The 21970-nt window shown below is 42.4% G+C and overlaps 1 protein-coding gene across 6 annotated transcripts in view; it reads left to right on the forward strand.

Annotated features, from left to right (window-relative positions):
• LOC118103199 (plasma membrane calcium-transporting ATPase 1) overlaps positions 1–21970 on the forward strand; it is an 86126-nt gene that overhangs the window by 48857 nt on the left and 15299 nt on the right. For all 6 annotated transcript variants that reach the window (XM_035149932.2, XM_047338508.1, XM_035149875.2 and 3 more), the window contains exons 7-19: positions 1780–1815; positions 7742–7924; positions 9243–9457; positions 9612–9854; positions 11357–11598; positions 11718–11955; positions 15241–15420; positions 15661–15748; positions 15964–16070; positions 18179–18370; positions 19770–19983; positions 20159–20370; positions 21058–21165. In XM_035149932.2, coding sequence (XP_035005823.1) covers positions 1780–1815; positions 7742–7924; positions 9243–9457; positions 9612–9854; positions 11357–11598; positions 11718–11955; positions 15241–15420; positions 15661–15748; positions 15964–16070; positions 18179–18370; positions 19770–19983; positions 20159–20370; positions 21058–21165 — 2258 coding nt within the window. The remainder of the gene's footprint in view (positions 1–1779; positions 1816–7741; positions 7925–9242; positions 9458–9611; positions 9855–11356; positions 11599–11717; positions 11956–15240; positions 15421–15660; positions 15749–15963; positions 16071–18178; positions 18371–19769; positions 19984–20158; positions 20371–21057; positions 21166–21970) is intronic.

Genomic DNA, 21970 nt, shown 5'->3' on the forward strand with positions numbered 1-21970 from the left:
TTTAAAAACAAAAACAAATCCTCTTTAGGAAAACCACAAGGTACAAGGTTTTCACACTCATCTGAAATTCATACTGTATTTAGATTAGCATCTCCCACACTGTACTGTTACACTTCATTCCTCATTGACATAATACATTCCCTAGTCTCATTGTCATAGCCTAATGTATAACTAATCTAAACCATAAATCAAATATCAAACCTGGAACATCAGAAGTAACAACTGGACAAAATGGCCCCAAAACACTCTCACTTTCCAACATTGTCTTCATTTTCCAAAACTGCTCTCATTTCCCAAAAGTGTCCACACCCTGAATCTGACACTTTAACAGGGTGTCACAAAATACAAGTACACAAACACACACATTCACACAGACTCCGTTGTGTGTCTCTTGTGTGACAGCAGATTCTACAGTCACACATGGCTGCGGCAACTCGCCACTCACACACTCATGCATTCATTCATTTCCAGTCACACCCACTGGTTATCTTGCTGCACTCGGTATGTGCAAACACACGCACGCACACACTTGCAGCAGTTCAGTCTCAGTCATCACTTACAACACACCAGCTGAATAATAAAGAGCTGTGAGTGTGAGTGTGAGTCTGCGTGTGTGTGTGTTTGATTTGACCTTGCCGTTCCTCCTTACACAAATAAAGCAGTGCACTATAGAGCAGCAGGAAGTTAATGTCCTCGTGAAGAAAATCTTGAACGACCTGCACACACACACACACACACACACACACACACACACACACACTCACACTCAGTCACATGTCTGATCAATATATGATTGCAAGGCGTTACCTACAGCTGACAAAGATCAGTAACAGATGTTCAGATCCACATCAAAATATGGGGAAAAAAGCCATAATGTTCACATCTGTGCGGTGCAGAAAAAGAGCAGAACACATCAGTGACATAAGTGTTTACAGTCATTGGGAAGTTGACCAATCAGCAGCCTCCTCCACATACAACAGTCCAGTACAGAACCAGTGTCAAAGAAAACCATAACATTAACCTTCAGAAATTCAACCTCCTCTGCCTTTTTATAAGAAAACCAACAGTAGAGAGATGACAGGAAATGATAGAGAGATGAGGATCAGCATCTAATGACAGTTCCCTGTCAGGGACGAATCAACCACACAACACAAAGTGAAATAAATTGGCCAATTTATCTATTTAAAAGATGTTTTCGAACCTATTTGATAAATGTTTATTATAAATAACTAAAACTAATAAGAAAACACAAAAACAACCAAACATTTGGAACTTTAGAAAATATTTTTGTGTACATAAACTGCGAAGATAAATGCAAACCTTTTTGAATTCTGTAAAATAAAACATTTCAATTTCGGCAAACATAAAAGCAGATACTGATTTGTCTTTGAAAGGCTCAAATCAGCCGATTATTACCGGCCAACCAATATATTAATTGGGCTCTAATTTATATCATTATATACATATTATATATATTCACATTATTGTAACATTCTATTGATATGAGTGATATACTGATCACTTGATTAGTTGGGCCGTCAAAATGGCGGCCGTTGGTTCTCCACAGCAGGAGTCATGTGTCTCTCTCCTCTGATTGGTCCATTCCTGCCCACAACACACACACACACACACACACACACACACACACACACACACACACACACACACCTGTGGGTTTCTATCAGTTTGAACCTTTGTGTTTTCCCTCAGTTTGATTTGATCTTATTTTTCCTTTGAACCATCTTATCAGCATTCCGCCCTCTCTCTCTGTCCGAACAGGTAAAAAACAAGGACCCCCCGAAAATCGCAACAAAGGTAACCCCTCCATTCATCCATCTGTCCCTCTCTGTCCCTCCATCCTCCCTGTGACTCACCCTCCTCCTCACCCTCCACCCAGCGGCAGGAGGGGAGTGTCTCGTCCATCTCTTTCTCTCTCTCTCTTTCTCTCTCTCTCTCTCTCTCTCTGCTGTAAAAAGGGGGACGTTCTCTCGCCTTGCTTTACCTGTCAAAGGGTGCAACTCTCAACCGTCAAGTCTTTGACAGCCAATCACATCGTCCGCAGTCGTCATGGGTGACTGGACTTATATTTCTGACTCGGTTCTAAATGCAGGATGAGACAATTTGAACATAGGAGATTTTTTTTGTTTTTGCAAGAACATGAATTATATTTTGTAGGTATTGATCAAGGAATGATTTGCTTTTAGAGAACAAACACATATGTTGTGTTGTATCACATTAATGTGTAATAACCTCCCTCACTCTGTTTTACTCATTAGCTCGCAAAGCTAATTAGCTGTACTGATGGTGACGAGTATACAACCTAGGCACTGACATCATTGATGTCGTTCTATCATAAGGGCCTTTATCTTATTTTCTGTTTTATAGAGTTAATATTTATTCAAGAAAATAATCACAGACTAATCTAAATGAATTTTTCACAAATTAGTAATGAAAACAATCATTGGTAAGTGAGGTAGCTACAGTATGTTTAGACTTAAATATGTGGAGATGCAGTTTAACTTTTTTTAGGGGAACTACATCTCTGACTGTCACTACTGATGATCAAGCTAGATAACTAGTTTCACTAGTTGCTTGTTATCTGGATTAGGTTGGATTAGTTAGATGAGACGTAAACGTGAGCTAATGAGTAAAACCGAGTGTTTGAGAGGTTCAATGTCCATGTTTCTGTTATAATTTATTTAGTGCTAATAGTTTCTCTACTTCTGTTCTCTGTCCTCAAAATGTCAGATTTCACAGTAAGAACTGAGACATGAATACAAGTCCATCAGTGCTGGGTCCCTTTACGCACTGGTCTGACCTCTGAGGTGTCCCTGTGTTGACATCGAGTGCTCATTTTAGTGCCTTTAAATATTTAACATCTGATGGATATGCGTTTGTCTGTCTGTGTGTGTGCGTGTTGATGATATCATTGCTCCAACCTCCAAACTTGACCAGCCAACTGTCCTCAATGTCCTGTGTGATCCAACACATGTCCAACGTCCTTTTCCAAGCTGTCTCAAGTCAACACACACATGCCCACACAAATACACAAACACACAGCGTTCCCCTCCTCCCAACCTCCCGTGGTTTGAGCATCTGCTGCAGGCAGAATGCTTCTTGATGTACACACACACACACACACACACACACACACACACACACACTCAATGCTCTTGGACGATCATCAAAGTTTTGCACACAGAAATAATGCACAGATGGAGCTGCAGTCACAGATGACCTCCACTAAAACACATCACGAACTAAACACCTTCGGTCACATCCTCACCAACTCTGCAGCTCCTATGAGATGTTTAGCCTCTTTTAGCTCGTAGCTGTGGTTTTTTGACAGACCACCTGTTTGCAGCTGTCTCCACACGACCCCAAGGGAATTATGGACCTTTGTCACAGCTAAATGTGGAAATAGGCCGTTTTTTTTTTTACTTGTTAGAGCTGTTTGTACAACTGGAGTAAGTGGAAACCTGTTGTCCATCTTTTTTTTTTTAAACATTTTTTTGTACAGTTGTTGGGTTTCTATCATCCGCTGAATTAAATGGGAGCAGAGTAGAACAGAGGTCTTTCACTTCATCTGTTTAACATTTAAACTTTTCATTCACTGATCAATCCACTTACTTTTACTTCACTTTTTTGATCAGCATTAACGACTAAAGACCTCCTGCAGATGTCACAATAAAAACACATTTGTCCTTTTCAAGTCATTTTATTTGGTCACATGATAGGTTTTTCCCACCACATTTGTTCAATACATTTATTCTGTTCTAATGACTTTCTGTTGACACCAGTGAGGAAAACAAACCGATCTGTGCAGTGCCGTGATGTTTTTGGCTGTTTTCCGAGGCTCTGAGTGTGTGTGGGAGTTGCACCCTTGCAGTATTAGTGGGCTGTGGGCTGTCGTCTGTTCTGTTTATGTATCCTCAGTTTCTTTGATTTCTTTCTCTTTTTTGTTTGGCCTTTGATTCCTCTCATTTCTCTCACTGTTGCCTCTTTGCAGGGTGTTGCTCAGGACTTCATGTTGTCTTGTAATCACTGTTTGACTCTCTCCCTCCTCTCTGTTCCTCTTCTGTCTTGCTGAAGTCTCCTGCAGCCTCCACAGCTCTGCAGCCTCCACTACCTCCTCTTGTCTCTCTCTGTTGTGGTTCTGCATCGCTGTGGTCTTTCTTTTCTTTTCTGCTTTACTTTGTTGAGGTGATCCTTTGAGTTTGTCCTCTGTTCGTTGACTTGCTTTCTTTTTTTTGATTGTCAGACACCCTCTACCCTCTGCCCGCCATGCGTTCTCCCATGGTTCAGTGCTGCGCCTGTTTACAGTTCTGTGGTTGGTCAGTGGGTCTCAGTCCTGTTCATGTAAAGCTGTGTCAGTTAGTTCTATGTTGTGGCTTGTCTTCAGACTAGACCATGTGCATAAAGCTCCACAGCTTCCTGGTTTGACACGACTCAGCCCCACATTCAGAATGTCTAAATGTCACGTTGAGGTCGTAATGTTCCGAAATTCATTTGGGGAGCTAATTTTCATTCTGAGGAAGGAGTTGTTTGGGATTAAAGCGTCTTTAAAAAAACACATGGCTGCAAATCAAAAGATACACTCTCTGATTTTGTGCCACCGTCATGAAGGTCCCCAAGCTCACTGCGGATGTTTTCTACAAAATACCAACAATGAGCCAGGAGGAAATGTCTTTTTTTTTCTTTTTTTTTTACAGACACTGAGCCTCGTGCAAGAATGTTTTCATTTCATTTTCTCAGATCTTTTTCCATCAACTTGTGGTAAACTGCTCGTGGAAGTTGATTAATGCCACTGTCTATTAGCAGGCATGTAAAGAAGGTTTGGTCAAAATCAACACCCCCTTACTGTCTTCTCATTCTGTTGCATCTGTGGAGACGTTTTATCAACAAACAAAAAAATGTCCCAAGAGTAAATAACTTAATACTGCAAAAATCAGCTGAGAAAACAAACACACAAATTGAGCTGTAGTGTGAACACTGAACCCAGAGATGGGTTTTACTGTGGACGTTAACATGACGTCACCGAGCCAAGTGAAGCACGACGGGTTTGACATGAAGTTCAACAGTCTCGCTCATACAGACTAATACGGGAGGTGGTGAAGTCACAGAGAATGAACAACAATGTCACACATAACGACAGGGAGTGACACAGAGAGCAGAGTGTGACCTGTTTTAAGTTGCATTGTCAATACTCACTGATCCCTGAAACATCTTTAAATGGGATGATGATGCTTGTTGTAATACTTACTTATGTTAACCCTCCACCTCCCCAGTAAATAGACAAGTCCACACTGAATTACTTCACAATGCAATCAAGCAACAATCTCCAGTATGATTAGAACAACTAGGTTTTTACGCTGTCTAATTACAATGCATCAGCTTTATTACAATAGTCTCATTAAAAACAGGGACACGTTTCCATTTCTCCATCAGCTCATTTAAACTCCAATTAAACAGTAAAAACATTTTCAGTGACATAAAAATTCTTCCACGTTTACACTGTAAAATGCAGACGTATCTTCCACATTTGTTAACGTATGATATAAATAAATATAAGCACTTAAAAAATAAACTTTATTTATACAGAACTTTTTTAAACAAGTGCTTTACAAGACAAAAGCAATTAAGAGTTTAAAAGTCAAGCAATCATCAAACGAGGCCAAATAAATGAGAAATAAATCAAATGGAACAATGATATATAAACAATCAAATACAATATAGTTAACAACAATGCTTTTGTGTCACAATAGATGTTGAAAAATAACTTACAGAAAACTCTTCTACCACCGTAACTCTCATTGCATCCACACCATCAGCCTGTATTATGTTTTTCTGACAGACTACATGTTATGAGTGTTTTTCCCCTGTGGAGAAATACAAACCATCTCTACACGATTAGTCGTGTTTAACTAAATCAGTGAGTGGATCAACTTCCTTAAATCACTTCTGTTTGTGCAACTGCTTCTTACACGAGGCTCGATCAGTGTTGTTTTAATAGATTTGAACTTCCAGCTGCAGAGACGTCCCAGAAGAGGACTGAATGTAATGTTCTGCTCTACTCTCCCAAACACTGCAGATTACAACCCTCAGTTTTATTAATATTGACTTGTTTTGCTTTCGGACGCCTCCAGTGAAAGTTTCTCCGGCGGAAAACCGGACTAGATTTGATCGAATCCGTCGTCTTCACTGACCCAAAAGGCTTCATTATCTGACACCTAGTAGATCATAGAAATAGGACAAAAGGAACAAGTTTTCCTACATTCATGTTCCCCCATTGATTTTGAATGTAATTTGAATGTTTTTAAATCGCCTGGTTTGATTTTGGAGAACCTGGGCACCCTTTGTTACTGGTCATCCAGGAATCTAAACCTGCTTTATGTCCATGATCTGTTGGTATTGTTGGTTCCAGAAGTGATGTTGATATTGTTACCAGCACAGTTAGCTGATAGATGGCGTTTGAGTATTTGTGTGTATAAATATATTCAATGGCCCAATCATTTCCAATATTTAATGATAATTGATCAATTAGAAGACAAAAACAAGATCCCAGTTTCACTCAGCGTTGTCGGCTCAGTTGTTCACGAGGACAGACCGCACATCAAACCTCAGTGTGTCAGAATAGGTGTAGATCGGTTCTGTTTCCATTCATCACCTGCTTACGTTTCTTTTTTGTATGCAAATATGACAAACAGCGCTGCACGGACGTAGTGCAGCTGAATACAGTGTAAGCTCTTCAGCAGATATCAAACAGAACCCCCCCCCCCAAAAAAAAAAGCTGCGTGTACAGTACTACAGTCCAAACAGGATCACAGCTGATGAAGTGAAATGTAAATACACTGTTTGTTCATGCAAATGAGGAGCGGAGCTGCCGAGCAGGACGTGAAAGCAGACGCCATGTCAGACTTCAGAGCCTCGTTCCAAACGCTGAGCTCTGATGAGGGTGTGTGTGTGTGTGTGTGTGTGTGTGTGTGTGTGTGTGTGTGTGTGTGTGTGTGTGTGTGTGTGTGTGTGTGTGTGTGTGTGTGTGTGTGTGTGTGTGTGTGTGTGTGTGTGTGTGTGTGTGTGTGTGTGAGAGATTGACAGCCCCCTGTTAAATCCTCTTTGTTGTATCTGCTGTCCTCTGTTCTGTCTGCTGCTCTTCATTATGACCTGCTGCTCCCAACTTGTCTGTGACACTCTCTGAAAGCTACCTGGACCTTCCTCATGAATGTTCTGTGATCATAAAAATGACGACATGCTACCTACTCTCTGCATTCAGCCAAAGGGTCACCATGTTAATGAGAAAGAGTCGGGGGTGTCCTCTGATCTCAGAAAACTCGTCCGGTCGTTTTCGACCTTCCGTCAGACTGAATCCGTAACGTTTTCTCTGCCTCTCTACCCTTTATCCCCACACCACTCCTGAACCCTCCTCCCCTCTTATTTTTGTTTTACAATTTATTCTTTTATTGATTTAATTCATTCACCTGTCAACCCGTCCTGCCTCATCTCATGCTCCCGATTTCTCTCCTCCATCTTCATTCCTAAAAAATACAACCCCCTCCCCTTTTTTTCACCATCCATTCTCTTCATCCCATCCATCACTCTGTCCCATAACTCCCTCTCTCATCTCTCTCTTTAACCAACCTTTCCCCTCCCTCATTTACCTCTTACAACCTGCTCCCTCCTCCTCCTCCTTTGACCCCTCAACCACTACCTTATCCCCTCCACACCCCTCCTCCTCCTTCAGCCAAGACGCAGGATGGCATCGCCCTGGAGATCCAGCCCCTGAAGAGCGAGGAGGCCGCCGAGTCGGAGGAGAAGGAGGAGAAAGAGGAGGTCAAACCTGTGAAGAAGGTCAACGTGACCAAGAAGGAGAAGTCGGTGCTGCAGGGAAAACTGACCAAACTGGCTGTACAGATCGGGAAAGCTGGTGAGGAGCAAACAGACACACGCACATGCAGAGTACTGACATAAAGGATGAGATTCACATTGACATTTTATTTACTGATCAGTGTGAAATCTAAAAATGAGGCTTGATCATGATCTTGCAGAGTCACTGGACACGCCCCCATTGATCTGCTTTATACTGAGCCTTCTTCCCCTTGATGATGTGACATACTGTTATAATCACACTCACAAAGCCTCTGATGTCTACATCTTTTTCGTGGCTTGTTGAGACAGTTTTCGTGCCATTTCCAGAAATGTGGGCCTGTTCCTTTAAAAGCACCCAGAGTGCTCGGGGGGGCTCGGCGGGGCTGAGGGTCAGAACGCACTCACTTTTATTGGATGGATGTTTTATTGGTTCATCCCGGAATTGAAGATATTTTCTGTGTCGTTTCAATTGACCTTAATACACTGAGGGGCTTTCAGGACAGAGTGAGGGGTGGGGGGGGGGCTTCGGTAATAAACTGCCCCTCATTACGGGACAGAAATAGAATTTGGGCTAAAACACTTTGAGGTGGTGAGTGACAGGAGACATGACGCAGAAAGACGAAGCCTCTGGATTTTCTCTTTCTCACCTGTTTGTGGTTTTTCACTCAGGCATTTATTTTTCAACTATTTAATAACTGATATTAGAGACGGACAGAAAACGGTTAGGATTTTTGCTGTTTACTTTGTGATATGTGAATTTCAGTTTTCCATCACAATTCCGCATTTTGTTTCAGCAAACTGCTGTTAACTGGATATCCAAATGTACTTGAACGCACCACAAGAACTTAACCTATGCCAACAAGGTTATGTTTTCACTCCCGTCCATTTGTTTGTTGGTTCGTTTTTTACTACTGAACAGATTTCCACAAAACTTAGTGGACTGATGGAAACATGGGCCAAGGAAGGATCCGTTTAGTTTTGGTGTGGATCCAGATGAACGGGCAGATCCAGGAATTTTGCGTGAACATTGCGAGAACATGGTGTTTTTCAGTATTTTGGAAATTAATTTCTCAGGAAATGATTATTAATGGATTTTGATGAACAGAATCTCTCATATTTAGCAGATGGGTATCTATGAGTGTATTAAATTTGGTGCAAATCAGAATAATAATCAGGAAAAGAAAGAAAAGAAGTAAGTGGTTCTACCAGGCGAGCGGAGGCTTGACAATAATCTAATCACTGGATAGGAATAACTACATTATGTCATTTGTATTAGTATAAAGGATGAGGAATGCTGTTGTTCAGTTTAAAGAATCATAAACTTATAAACTGTGAGTTGATTTGAACATGAGCTCATCTCTGCTTATTCCACCCAGGTCTGATCATGTCGGCTCTGACCGTCATCATCCTCATCCTCTTCTTTGTGATCGACACCTTTGCGATCCAGGGTCGCTCCTGGGTGGCTGAGTGCACCCCCATCTACATCCAGTACTTTGTCAAGTTCTTCATTATTGGTGTGACAGTGCTGGTGGTGGCCGTCCCTGAGGGGCTGCCGCTTGCTGTCACCATCTCTCTGGCCTACTCTGTCAAGGTAAGCAGGATGGGGAGTGAAGGGGATCGTGGGGGATTTTTTACTCCTTGCAGAGTCATGTTTTTTGAGGATTTAAAAAACGACCCCTATCGAACGTGTCATCAACTCTGAGGCCTGCTCATGGCGCTTTCAAACCTTGCTCTCCGTCTTTTAGAAAATGATGAAGGACAACAACCTGGTGCGTCACTTGGATGCCTGCGAAACCATGGGCAACGCCACGGCCATCTGTTCGGACAAGACGGGCACGCTGACCATGAACCGGATGACAGTGGTGCAGGCGTACATCGGTGACACGCACTACAGAACTGTCCCCGAACCAGACGCGATCAAACCAGAGACTCTGGAAACGTTGGTCAACAGCATCTCCATCAACTCAGCGTACACAACCAAGATCCTGGTGAGAGCTTCACCGTCAGAGCTGCATCAGACCACAACACGATCCTTAACACACACACACACAATATTATATTACATCAAAGCTCTTTATTGGAAGCTCTGTCCCACTTTTCAATGCACAAAGGAAATTGAGGAGTTGCTATCAGCCAGAAAATATTGAAATAACTTGGCGGTGAGACGGCTCCGTGGAGACATTGTCAAAGTATTAAATCTCAAGAAAATGTTTTTCAAGCAACACAGGTTGGATTTTTTATTTATTTTCAAACCTCATATTTAACACGACTTTGAGGATGAGGAGTAAGATTAAGGGAAATGTAACATTTTCTCAGGTAACAAGTTTAGTTATTGTTCACAGAGCATCTCTCTTACTTCAGACTTCAACATGTGAAATACAAAGACTGACACTCTGGTCTGTTCGTGGATAACTGGACAATTCTAATTGTAATGTAAAATAGCTGTAGTTAATGTTATGGAGGTTTTCTGGAAGCTGGTGAAAGGAGAACTCAGGCAGCAGCTGATGTCTCATGCAGGAGATTTTAATGTAGACTTGATGCTTCAAGGAGACCAGAAGGTGAAACAATATACCAATGCTAACAGAGTATCATGATCAATTGTCACCCATAAGTCTGAAGATGTCTCCCACAGCATCCCAGTATAACTTCCTCTACTTGCGTCACCCATTCTAACAGCACCTCCATGAATGGCTAGAATTGCTGTCACTCTCTATGTTACATGTAGGTGTTCACATCCTATTGGATAGTTGAGCCTAAAGTCTGCATTCCTAAATCACATTGTGTCCTTACGTCTGGTCACTGGTGAAATACGCAAAAGAGTTGGAGTCTCTGTCTGGAGCATCAGAGTTAGATATGAAAGTCCCTGAGTGTAGACACTACAATGTACTGTTGGTTGGTGCTTTATCTATAACCTGACCTTGGTTCTTCTTAGAGAGAGAAGGGAGTATCTGTGGAACTAGACAGGCACTACTCTCCTGTACAGATATAGTGTAATATACACTATACATAATATATAGTGGCATATAGAGTAATGTGAGGATGGTGAAAAAATCCTCAACAGTTAATATAATCAACTATGAGCAACATTATTCGATTCGGAAAACCAGCCTACAAAACCTGTTTTTGGCCTCTTGAACATGAAACCTCAAATCTTCCTTAAAAGTTTGACCAGTTCTCATTTTGACTCAAAGAGAAACTGGTGAGATTTCAGTTTTTCAAAGGTCAAAGGTCACTTCATGTAGACTGAAACTGCTCTGGCTGGTGGAGGAATAAACCTGCAGGGTGGTGATTCTAGTTTTATTCGTGAAAACACATGAGAAACAAGACGAAGGCAGAAGACAAATGATCAAAAGAATAATATTAATACAGTAACAGCGTAAAGTAGCAAAGCAGTAACTGTAGAGCAGTTGTTTATGTGATGATATGATGAGAGTCGAGCACTTTAGATCAAGATGAACGTACATCACATCCAAACTTTACCTCCGCTCAGCCTCCAGAGAAAGAAGGCGGCCTGCCGCGCCACGTGGGCAACAAGACCGAGTGTGCTCTGCTGGGCCTGGTGCTGGAACTGAAGGGGGACTATCAGCCAATCAGAGAGGAGATCCCCGAAGAGAAGCTCTACAAGGTTTACACCTTCAACTCCTCCCGCAAGTCCATGAGCACGGTGCTGAAGAACGCCGATGGAGGCTTCCGCATGTACAGCAAAGGAGCGTCAGAGATCGTCCTGAGGAAGTAAGACATGAGATAGAATGATAGCTGGATGGATAAAGTAATGGATGGTGCATTACTTACTTGATTATTAACGTCTCCCGTATAATCTCCCTCCGTCTCTCTGTTCTCTCCTCTCATAGATGCTCTCGTATCTTGGACACCCAGGGGCAACCTCGCATCTTCAAGCCCAAGGACCGCGACGAGATGGTGCGTAAGGTGATCGAGCCGATGGCGTGCGACGGGCTGAGGACCATCTGCGTGGCCTTCAGAGACTTTCCAGCCGAGGGCGGAGAGCCAAACTGGGAGATTGAGAACGACATCCTGAATGAGCTCACCTGCATCGCGGTGGTCGGCATCGAGGACCCCGTCCGACATGAGGTACGGTTCACACAGATATCCTGACCCTGAAAACACTTCCTATGCTCAAGCCCGGTTAGTGATCAGAAGACTTTGATCAGTCAACAGTTTTAAATTCATTGGTTGATTGTTGTGCATCAAAAAAAAGATCTGTTGCAGTAAACACTAGAAGATAATAATAGTTTAATGCAGTGACCGTACATGTAATTTACCAACTAAAATATTGATATTATATTCTGTGAGAGGAGAAGAGTTTTCATCTATTTAACAAGAAACATTGTAATTATCTTTCAGTGTCATTTCTGTTTTTTCACATGTGAAGCTCAATATCTCGAAACTATATTTTAAAAATACATAAGATAATTTCTACTTTTTGAAGAAGACACTACAGAGCTGTCTTCATCATAAACTGACGCCGCTTCAATGACAATTCAGAGAACGAAGACTTAAGTGTTTGTAGACTGAAGCTGTTTTCACAAATACTAAAATTAGCTTCACTCACTTTGAAATGCTCTGCACGCGCTGCTGGAATTCAGCAAAGTCAGTGAAGTTCAGTTTATTCCTGAAAGATCATGAGAGAACAAAGAGAAAAGGGAGATCAGGACGGAAGAATGTAACTGATCTGACAGGCGGCTTCTGATCATAATATTTGTGCTGTGAGGAAACATAATCCAACAATCAGTCGTGTATAACAGTGCGGCGATAAACGAAATCCTTTCTCCTGGCACAAAGAGCGAAGTGAGACCTGCTCAGGTGCGTCAGAGTCGGACGCGTTTGAAGTGTTAAATGAGGCCTGTAATGAAGCACAGAAAGCGTCGGTGCTGCCGCCTGCTGCTTTAATGTCAGAGCACGAAGATCACAGACCGGATGGAAATAACTGGAGAGCAGCAGGAGACGGTCGGCAGCTCATCATTTGTCTCCACGCAACCTCTGATAGACGCCAGAATATTTCAGAGTTTAGCTCAGAATGATTCTGTCTGTTCATGTCCAGGCACATGGAGCATGTATGTGACCGTGACATGTGGGTCCAGATAATTGCGTCTGGACGTTTTCACAAATGAAGAACGCAGCAGGATGTTGTCCAGGTCAGATGCGTTCACAACGGCAGGAAAATGTCCCGAGCATTCAGACCTGGATAGAGCACGAGATGTATAAATTCAACACAACACATTGACACCAGCGTCAGTTTCTATCACCAAAAGTTGTCGAATCTCTCTCGTCTTCTCCGTGTTTTTCTTCTTTTCTTCCTGAGATGCTTTGACAGGCAGGAAAAACTCTGAAGAATGTCCAGAGCAACTGACTCTGACATGTATTACAGCCCCTCCAGATATTTTCAGGGTAATGTCTGGAGTTCAGTGCCTGTCTAAAAGCAGCATTCAAGTGCAAAGCATACTGGGTGAAAACACTGGTTACTCAGTTTAAGTGTTCAGTAAATCACATAAGAAAATCAAAACTACTCAATGACTCAGGCAGCGTTTTATTCTCTCTCTCGTCCTCTTTTCTTTACAGCGATAACAGCGGCAGATACACAGTCACAACTCATTGTGCTCTTTAAACAATGGCTCTTTGATTTCAGACACAAGTCAACAATAGAAGCTTCTCATTTTTAGTCAGGAACCATCACTTGCTTCAGAAGTAGCTGCTGTCACTGGAGGATTTGATCAGTTGCAGCTAAATGGCACTTGAACGTTTGGCAAAGCTGAAAAATCTGTGTGGACTGATTCTTCAAATGAGAAACTTGCATAAGGGTTTTTCTGTGAGCACATCATGTATGTGGTATCAAGCTGAACTCGTGCTACAGCTAACGAGGCCCACTTCCTCAACAGTTAATTATTAATGGAGAGTATGAGGACATTAAATTAAAGGAGCAACATTCGTCATGTATTGCAGGGAAGAGCTAGTTAGCGCTAGTAGCACCTTGTTAATTCAGATTAAATGAAACGTTATTTCATGCTAACATAACACCTTTGAATCTTTAACGATGTGAGAAGACTTATTATTTAAACTAACATAGTTCTGCCTAATGACTTGGCCTCTAAGGTAATGCAAGGCTACTACCACAGGATGTATGGTAGTTATCTGGACATGCTAATGGTAGCATTTGACAACACCACTACCTCTTGTAGTTTTATTTATGGTTCTGGTAAAAAAGAAGGAAATAAAAGATCGTATCTCTCTTCTTACTCATACACACTTCAACACGAGGAGAAATCTTAAGAACTGCTGTATATAAAGATGGACGACATCACTGTCCCCTAAAAAGTGAAGCCAAAGCATCTCCATCTCCAGCTGATAGCCGGCTGCAGTATAGGGCATAAATCCTGCCTCCTCCATGTAAGTGGATGGGACATGGACCAACCTAAATGGACAGAATACACGTCTGTCATTTTAGGTAGTTATTTTTGTCACTGTTTCTTCAAGTGCAAATCTTTCCCGTAAGTTAGAAAAACGGGGTGAGACATCATGATTGACAGCTGAGACTGAATCCCGATTGGTCGAACGCGTGTATCGATGGGACCTTGCTACCTCGGCTCCGTCCCACGAGCTCTACTGTGCAGAGTCTGGCTCCAAAAGAGGGGGGGGGGGGATTCGTATCTGGGATGTTTTTGCTTCATTTTTGTATCGTGGAAGGAAGTGAAGAAGCGTCGTCCATCTTTATATACAGTCTGTGCTACTTACAGTTAAAAAGCTAAGATTAGACAAACACTGGTTGGTGCTTTTAAAACGTATACAACTCTTCACGTGTCTGTGAGTGAAATCAAGGATTTTGCGTGTTTGTCATAACAATCAGGCCCCTTCACTTCACCCCCCCCCCCCACCCCACCACTCAAATCAAGGCTCTTGTGTGCATGAATCCGAGGTATGATGTGTGTGTGTACATATTTGTAAGCAAACACACAGGAGCCCTGTGATCAGCTGAAAGCTCCTGATGAGCAGCGGAAGCATCCAACTGCGATCTGATTTCCAGCTGACCAACACATCAGCATGGACTCCTCTGAGACCTCGCTCTGTCCCTGTGTATTTGCTCACTCATCCCTGACAGATTGAACTCTGGGTCCTCTGGTGGAACCTGCTGCTGCTGTTGTTACAGAATGAGGTTTATTTAACATGACTTCTGCAGAATAAAGTGAAAAAGGTGATGGCAGACCACGTTTCACTTGGATTGAAGATGAGTGAGCGTCCTACAGGCTCAAAAATCATTCGCGTGTCCTCTCTCCTTCTGGACTTGTTGACATCTGTGTTTATCTTTTCGGGGGTTTCCAGTTACTGAAACGTACACATTTATCTTTTCTGTCACTCTTCCAGGTACCTGAGGCCATTGCGAAGTGTCAGCGTGCAGGCATCACTGTACGCATGGTTACCGGAGATAACATCAACACCGCACGTGCTATTGCTACCAAGTGTGGCATCCTGCTGCCTGGGGAGGATTTCTTGTGTATGGAGGGGAAGGAGTTCAACCAGCAGATCAGAAATGACCAAGGAGAGGTGAGACCAGGACAAAAATGTTACTGTCTTGATAATGCCCCCGTGATAAAGCAGGGAAATACTTCACCTCTCATGCCAAGTTATCGTTGATCATTTTTAAAAACACAACTACCTTCAGAGGTAGTGTTCAAGGTTTCCGTACAAAGGCAGGGATTATATTTTGTAAGTATTTAACCCATAATGTTTATTGTGGGGAAAAAAAACCCTGATAAAAGTGTTGTTCATGTTTTACTCCTTTAGGTGGAACAAGAGCGTCTGGACAAAGTTTGGCCCAAACTCCGTGTCTTGGCTCGTTCTTCACCGACAGACAAACACACTCTGGTTAAAGGTGGGTTCATTCTAACAGGGATTCAGTAATATGGTGCAGGATGTATAATTTATATCTAAGTTATCAGTAATAAGTGTCTTTTTAATCCAGATATGATGCAAACTGAGAATAATCAAAGCAGTAAAACATAAACAAACAACTGAGGGATCTTTCCTCAAATATTCCTGCACACATTGAGATGGAGAATTGTCTCCTTGTTCCGTTCTGTTGATCAGGAATCATCGACAGCACGGTGCTTCAACCCCGACAGGTGGTGGCAGTGACGGGAGACGGCACCAACGACGGCCCCGCCCTCAAGAAAGCTGATGTTGGCTTTGCCATGGTAACCACTTCTTCATTTCTTTCACCTTTTTTTTTTTTTCTCCTGCCGTCTTTGTTCGACAGCTCTTCACTCATTCCCTCTTCTACTGTTTCAGTTTGCTCTGCATCATTAACAAACTGGGGAAAAAATCCTTTAAGTTAATTACATTTTGAATTCAGCCGTGAAAGAAGTATTTTCTCTAAACGTATATCCACAGTAACGATTGAGCTTAATGTCTAGATTCATTAAGAAAGCTGTGAAATGGAACAGTTAATCTATAAATGTTGAGCATGGATGACTCGGCTCATCCACAGACGATCCTTCTCCTCTGCCATGTGTAGTGCCTTAGAGGGAGAATAATGTTGTCTCTTTATTTTTGTCTTATTGCTGTATTTACATTACAGTAAATAATGTATCAGTCTTTTTATATCATTGACTCTAATCACACGTATACATGTGTTTTTATGTGTTTACTTAAAACAACAAATAAGTTGTACTAGTATGTTTTAGACGTTCAGATGTTTCTTTCTCATCAAATGAACACTTTGAATTTCTATCATAGCGAAAATCATGTCTACATTTATTTTGTAAAATAATATAGAATATGTAAAAAAATCCTTTTTTTTATTTTTTATGTAAATATATTTAATATTTAAGCTGTGGAAAAATATATGGAACCAATGTATATCCATACATCTAAATATCTAAAAAAATGTATCGTATGCAAAGGAAAGTATTTAATTTAATCTTTTTTCATTTATATTATTTGTAGTTAAGGAGCTCAAACATATATAAACCATTTTCTGCTCTTTATTGTCTTATTAACTGCTGATTCAGACTCTGATGTTTGTATATTTATATCCAGAACAAATGAGCACACTGAGCTGAAAATAGTCAAATCAGTGAAGTTTACGTTTTCTTAAGCAGATGAACTCAAAAGAAAATATTTTTAGATTCTTTCCTTAGTGTCCTAGATTTAAATCTGACTGAGCTGGTGTATAAAGTCTTTACAATATGAATGCTGAAGGCAGATATTTGACATGTGAACCAACAGGGAATTAATCTCCTGATAAATTATGCAAAGAGACTGATTTCAGTTGTTTGTTGTCGGTGAATTTTAATGAATCAGGAAAGATTCATAATGAGACGTTTCTCTGAGTTGACCTCAGAACACAAAGACCTGCACAGAGCAACGATCAGCTGAAGACACAGTGGATGCTTATCATTGAAAAGTGAGTGTAGATGAGCTCAGCAGCATCAGCCGAGCTCTGTGTGTTGTTGTGACCTTTATTTACTGAACTCCAGTGGCTCCTGCAGGCTGCTCAGCGGCCGCCAGGCTGTCAAACAGCTCCCCAGCAATCGTTACTGTTCTTAAACACAACACAGGGACACTCGGGGGACTTCAACCAGTGACCTTCCAGTCCTAATGTGTCCCAGGTGGAATATTTTCAGTTAGCACAGAGTGTCCCTGTTCAATTATCACCTGTTCAGCCGGAGAACAGAGAGCGATCTACCTCCGCCTGTTTGTGAAGAGTCTGCAGAGAGGAACCCGCTTCACAGCGTCTTCATGGTTACTGTTAACATGAGACTAATTGTCCTGCTTTAGTTTTACCTCTGTGTCAGTTGACTGGGGTAAACCTGTTCTCGGTTTACGTACAGTTTAGCTGCATGTTCCCACAAACCAGGGATGTCTGACTCACCTAGGAGAGGCCTCTGTTCTCTCCTAGGTGAGAAAATACATGCAGCAGCTTTTAACAGTACATTTTAGAGAAATGAATCTGATTAGCTGGAAACAGCAGCTCATCTCCTGCATGAAACCGGAAACAGTCACATTAAACTTTCTTTTACGTTTACAACTGTCGTCATGGGTCACAGCTGTTGGTCTTTTTAACTCCTGACGTCCGTGACCATTGAGGTGAAGCATTTTTTATTTAGAAACAAGAGTGCAGCTCTTTCAGACAAACCCGGTCTCTTAACACTCTGAGCTGCCCAGTGCAACCAGTTTGGAGTTCAGTGCCTTGTTCCAGAGCGCTTCAATTAAAATTCAGCTCCAGCTGCTGAAGGGTTATTTTGAACTTTCATCTAAAATCCTAAACTGGGATTTGACATGTCCCTCTGCTTCCTATCAGGGAATCGCTGGCACAGACGTGGCGAAGGAGGCGTCTGACATCATCCTGACTGACGACAACTTCACCAGCATCGTCAAGGCCGTCATGTGGGGGAGGAACGTCTACGACAGCATCTCCAAGTTCCTGCAGTTCCAGCTGACCGTCAACGTGGTGGCTGTGATCGTGGCGTTCACCGGTGCCTGCATCACACAGGTCGGCTGGTTACTATCCCGTTATTTCTCGGAATAATTCATGGATCTTGATGAAAAATCTGATAAATATTTATTACAAATCTGGATCTAATGAATTTAAATGTGGTTTCATAAGCGGCCTGCTGGGCCTTGGCAGACGTAAATACTCTGACTGCCCGTGTGGTTTAGATTCGAGACACAAGGCATAAGTTGAATTTTATCTCCACAGTCCTACAGCTTTAATATCATCAGTTTTAAATGTTTAATCTCCCCATATCAGTTTCAAGCTGATGCTGTTTTGAATATTTTCTTCAGCTCCTGGTAAATATATTTCTACCTTTTACTTGTTGATTTGTGTTTGATCGATGAACCTGAAGAGAAGCCTGTGTGTTGTTGGTCTAATTGAGGTTTTGAGTCTTTCCCTTGTGTTTGTTGCATCTGCTGTCACACTCTGTAAACATCTGTAAATCTCTCTTTGGTCAAATATCCACAGAAAGAGGAAAAGAAAGCAAATCTTCTGTGACTTTAATGCGACAGTGTCGGTGCAGTGAGGAGGCGAGGCGACCGTGTCACATTTTTTTTTGTTTCATAATGTGTCTCTAATCATGAAAGTGAACTCCTGACACAATAAAAAGAAGTAACTTGCGGCTGTGTATTAATTGAAAGGCTCACAGCTGGCAGGACCGATAACTAACTCGTCTCCGGAGCGGAGAACAGAAAGTAGGCTAAGATACAGCCTGAAACCATGGCAACACGTCACCGTCATAATCCTGAAATATAACAGGGACTCAGCAGGTCTGTGGTCTCTGTGCTGCGTTTATGCTCACTGATCATCTAGCGCCTGGCTTCTGATTGGCCGCTGAACTGTTGGCACAGATCATTAAAGGATGATAAACTGATTTATGTCGTTATCGTTTACACAGAGGACAGACTTATGCTAGAAGGTTGTTAGTGTGTGTGTGTGTGTGTGTTTGTAAATATACATTTACATTGTGAAGAATAGGATAATAAGGGCATGGTAGAATAGGATGACTCTCGTGCTGGAGGTCAGGATGATTAACTTTAACTCATTTTATCATGTTTACAAAGACGCACTGCAGTTTTACTTCTGGTCAAAACAAGATGGCCGGAAGCAGTATGTTTTCGGGTTGTCAGTCAATCCTGTACTTGTGAACACGATATCTCAACAATGTCCTGAGGGAATTTCTTCAAATTTGTCACAAAGGTTCAGTTGTACTCGAGGATGAACTGATTAGAACTTGGTGGTCAAAGTTCTCACAAAAACATTGAATTGTCCTCTTGAACATGACATCTCAAGTCTGCACTGGTCGGTGGACACATTCAACCACAAGGCGGTGACTCCGGTTTATTATTTCCTGTTTTTTGTTTAACATTTGTATTTAAATCCCTTCTTCCTGCAGGATTCTCCTCTGAAGGCCGTACAGATGCTGTGGGTGAACCTCATCATGGACACTCTGGCGTCTCTCGCTCTGGCCACCGAGCCGCCCACCGAGTCCCTGCTGCTGCGTAAACCTTACGGCCGCAACAAGCCTCTCATTTCCCGGACCATGATGAAGAACATTCTGGGCCACGCCGTGTACCAGCTCGTCATCATCTTCACCCTGCTCTTCGCTGGTGAGTGACGCAACAAACAACACTGGCTGTAGAAACCAGACGAGCCATTCGACCAGCATCTTCCCCAGCTCACTTACATTTGTGGAAAAATCATTGGATGCAGTCATCGTTCATATTGGAAAAATTCAGAGGAGTTAGTTATCGTTTATTGATCTCCTGTGTTGTTGTTTCTCAGGTGAGACGATTTTCGACATCGACAGCGGCCGCAACACTCCCCTGCACTCACCGCCAACCGAGCACTACACCATCGTGTTCAACGTGTTCGTCATGATGCAGCTCTTCAATGAAATCAACGCCAGGAAGATCCACGGAGAGAGGAACGTGTTCGAGGGCATCTACAGGAATCCCATCTTCTGCAGCGTCGTCCTGGGGACCTTCGTCCTGCAGGTAACACGTCATTATCATCATCTAAACCTTTTCTTTCATTGATCAATTAAAATTCAAAATTGATTATGTTAAATTATTAATATCAAGGGAGGTTGGAGGAGGTTCTGAACAGCGTGCATTAAGACCGAGACAATAAAGGTCTGTCTACACGAGTCATTAGGGACGTTACTGCTTTTATGAAGTAATTTCCTCTTTATCTCCACCACTGAGGTTATGTTTTTAACCCCCACCTGTTTGTCAGTCAGCAGGAGCACACAAACACTACCTCTACTACGTGCAGCTTCATTTGATAAAGACATGGGGATGTGTGGTCACAGGTTTACCCTTCAAACAGCTGGACACAAGGTTTCACAAATGCTGCACAAAAATAGTGAATCTTTCAGAGACTATTTTCAGAGCTGGATTTATTCACATTTGCTTCTCTGAGTATTTGGGGCAGCAGGAACAGTGACTGTAGGATTGAATATTAATAAACTACAGTGTGTGTTCATGGTAATGATGGAACTTGTCATTGTTTTAAACAACAATGGAGCAGGATGGAATAAAAGAGAGAGAAAATATCTCAGGCTTTTGGGGACACAGACAATACGACTTAGGAGGATCAGTTCAGAAAAGTACTGATCACCACCGGACTTTTACATCAGAGTTCATGCAGCTTACACGTCCTTCATTTCTTCTGCTCCTCAGATCGTCATCGTCCAGTTCGGGGGGAAGCCGTTCTCCTGCACAGCTCTGACCATCGACCAGTGGCTGTGGTGCGTCTTCATCGGAGTGGGAGAGCTGCTGTGGGGACAGGTGAGAACCAGAAACAGAACCACGGCTGTTTATATTCTCATCAGACGGCGTCAGAGCTGGATCAACCCCCCTGAGATCTGACAATGATAAATATACACTGAGGCGAGAGTGAAGAGGTGGATACATGAGGTTTGTGGCAGCAAACTGTTGCCTGTCACACTTGTGCCGCTGCAGCGTTGCCATCACGACCATCGCCATGGTAATGAGATCCGCACATGAAAGCAGCGCGACTCCTGTATATGAGCACTGAGCAAAAACAAACCCAGCGTGTCAGTCCCTCTGTGCATTCACACACACGCACACTCCCACACGCGTGGTGCGGTTAACATGTACGCACACACAAACACACACAGGCTTAGAAAGCATATGTTAAATAGAAGAAAAAAAAGTTGTCAGAAGCGTGGTGGGTTCAGTCGGAGGGCAGAGACGGGGAACAGAGACAGAAAGAGGCTGACAGAAACAGACTGATCTGAGGTGTGTGAGTTAGAGGTAAAACACATTCTGTTTTGAACAGAGAGAGAGAGAGAGAGAGAGAGAGAGAGAGAGAGAGAGAGAGAGAGAGAGGGAGGGGAAGCAACAGAAAATAAAAAGCTGATGTGCAGCAGGAGGCTGGGTGTCTCTCTCCTGCCTTTTTTATTAGAACAATGAACAAACAACCAGTCAAGAGCGCTACAACAATACAGGTAACACGATATGAGATAAAGCCAACACCTCCATGTCTGGCTTCACACACAAAATAAACGTGTCAACGAGATCTTTTCAAAGTCGAACTTAAGGAATGTTTCCTTGTTATAAAGAATTTAGC

Source organism: Hippoglossus stenolepis, chromosome 3 (assembly GCF_022539355.2).
Source record: "Hippoglossus stenolepis isolate QCI-W04-F060 chromosome 3, HSTE1.2, whole genome shotgun sequence".
Taxonomy (NCBI): domain Eukaryota; kingdom Metazoa; phylum Chordata; class Actinopteri; order Pleuronectiformes; family Pleuronectidae; genus Hippoglossus; species Hippoglossus stenolepis.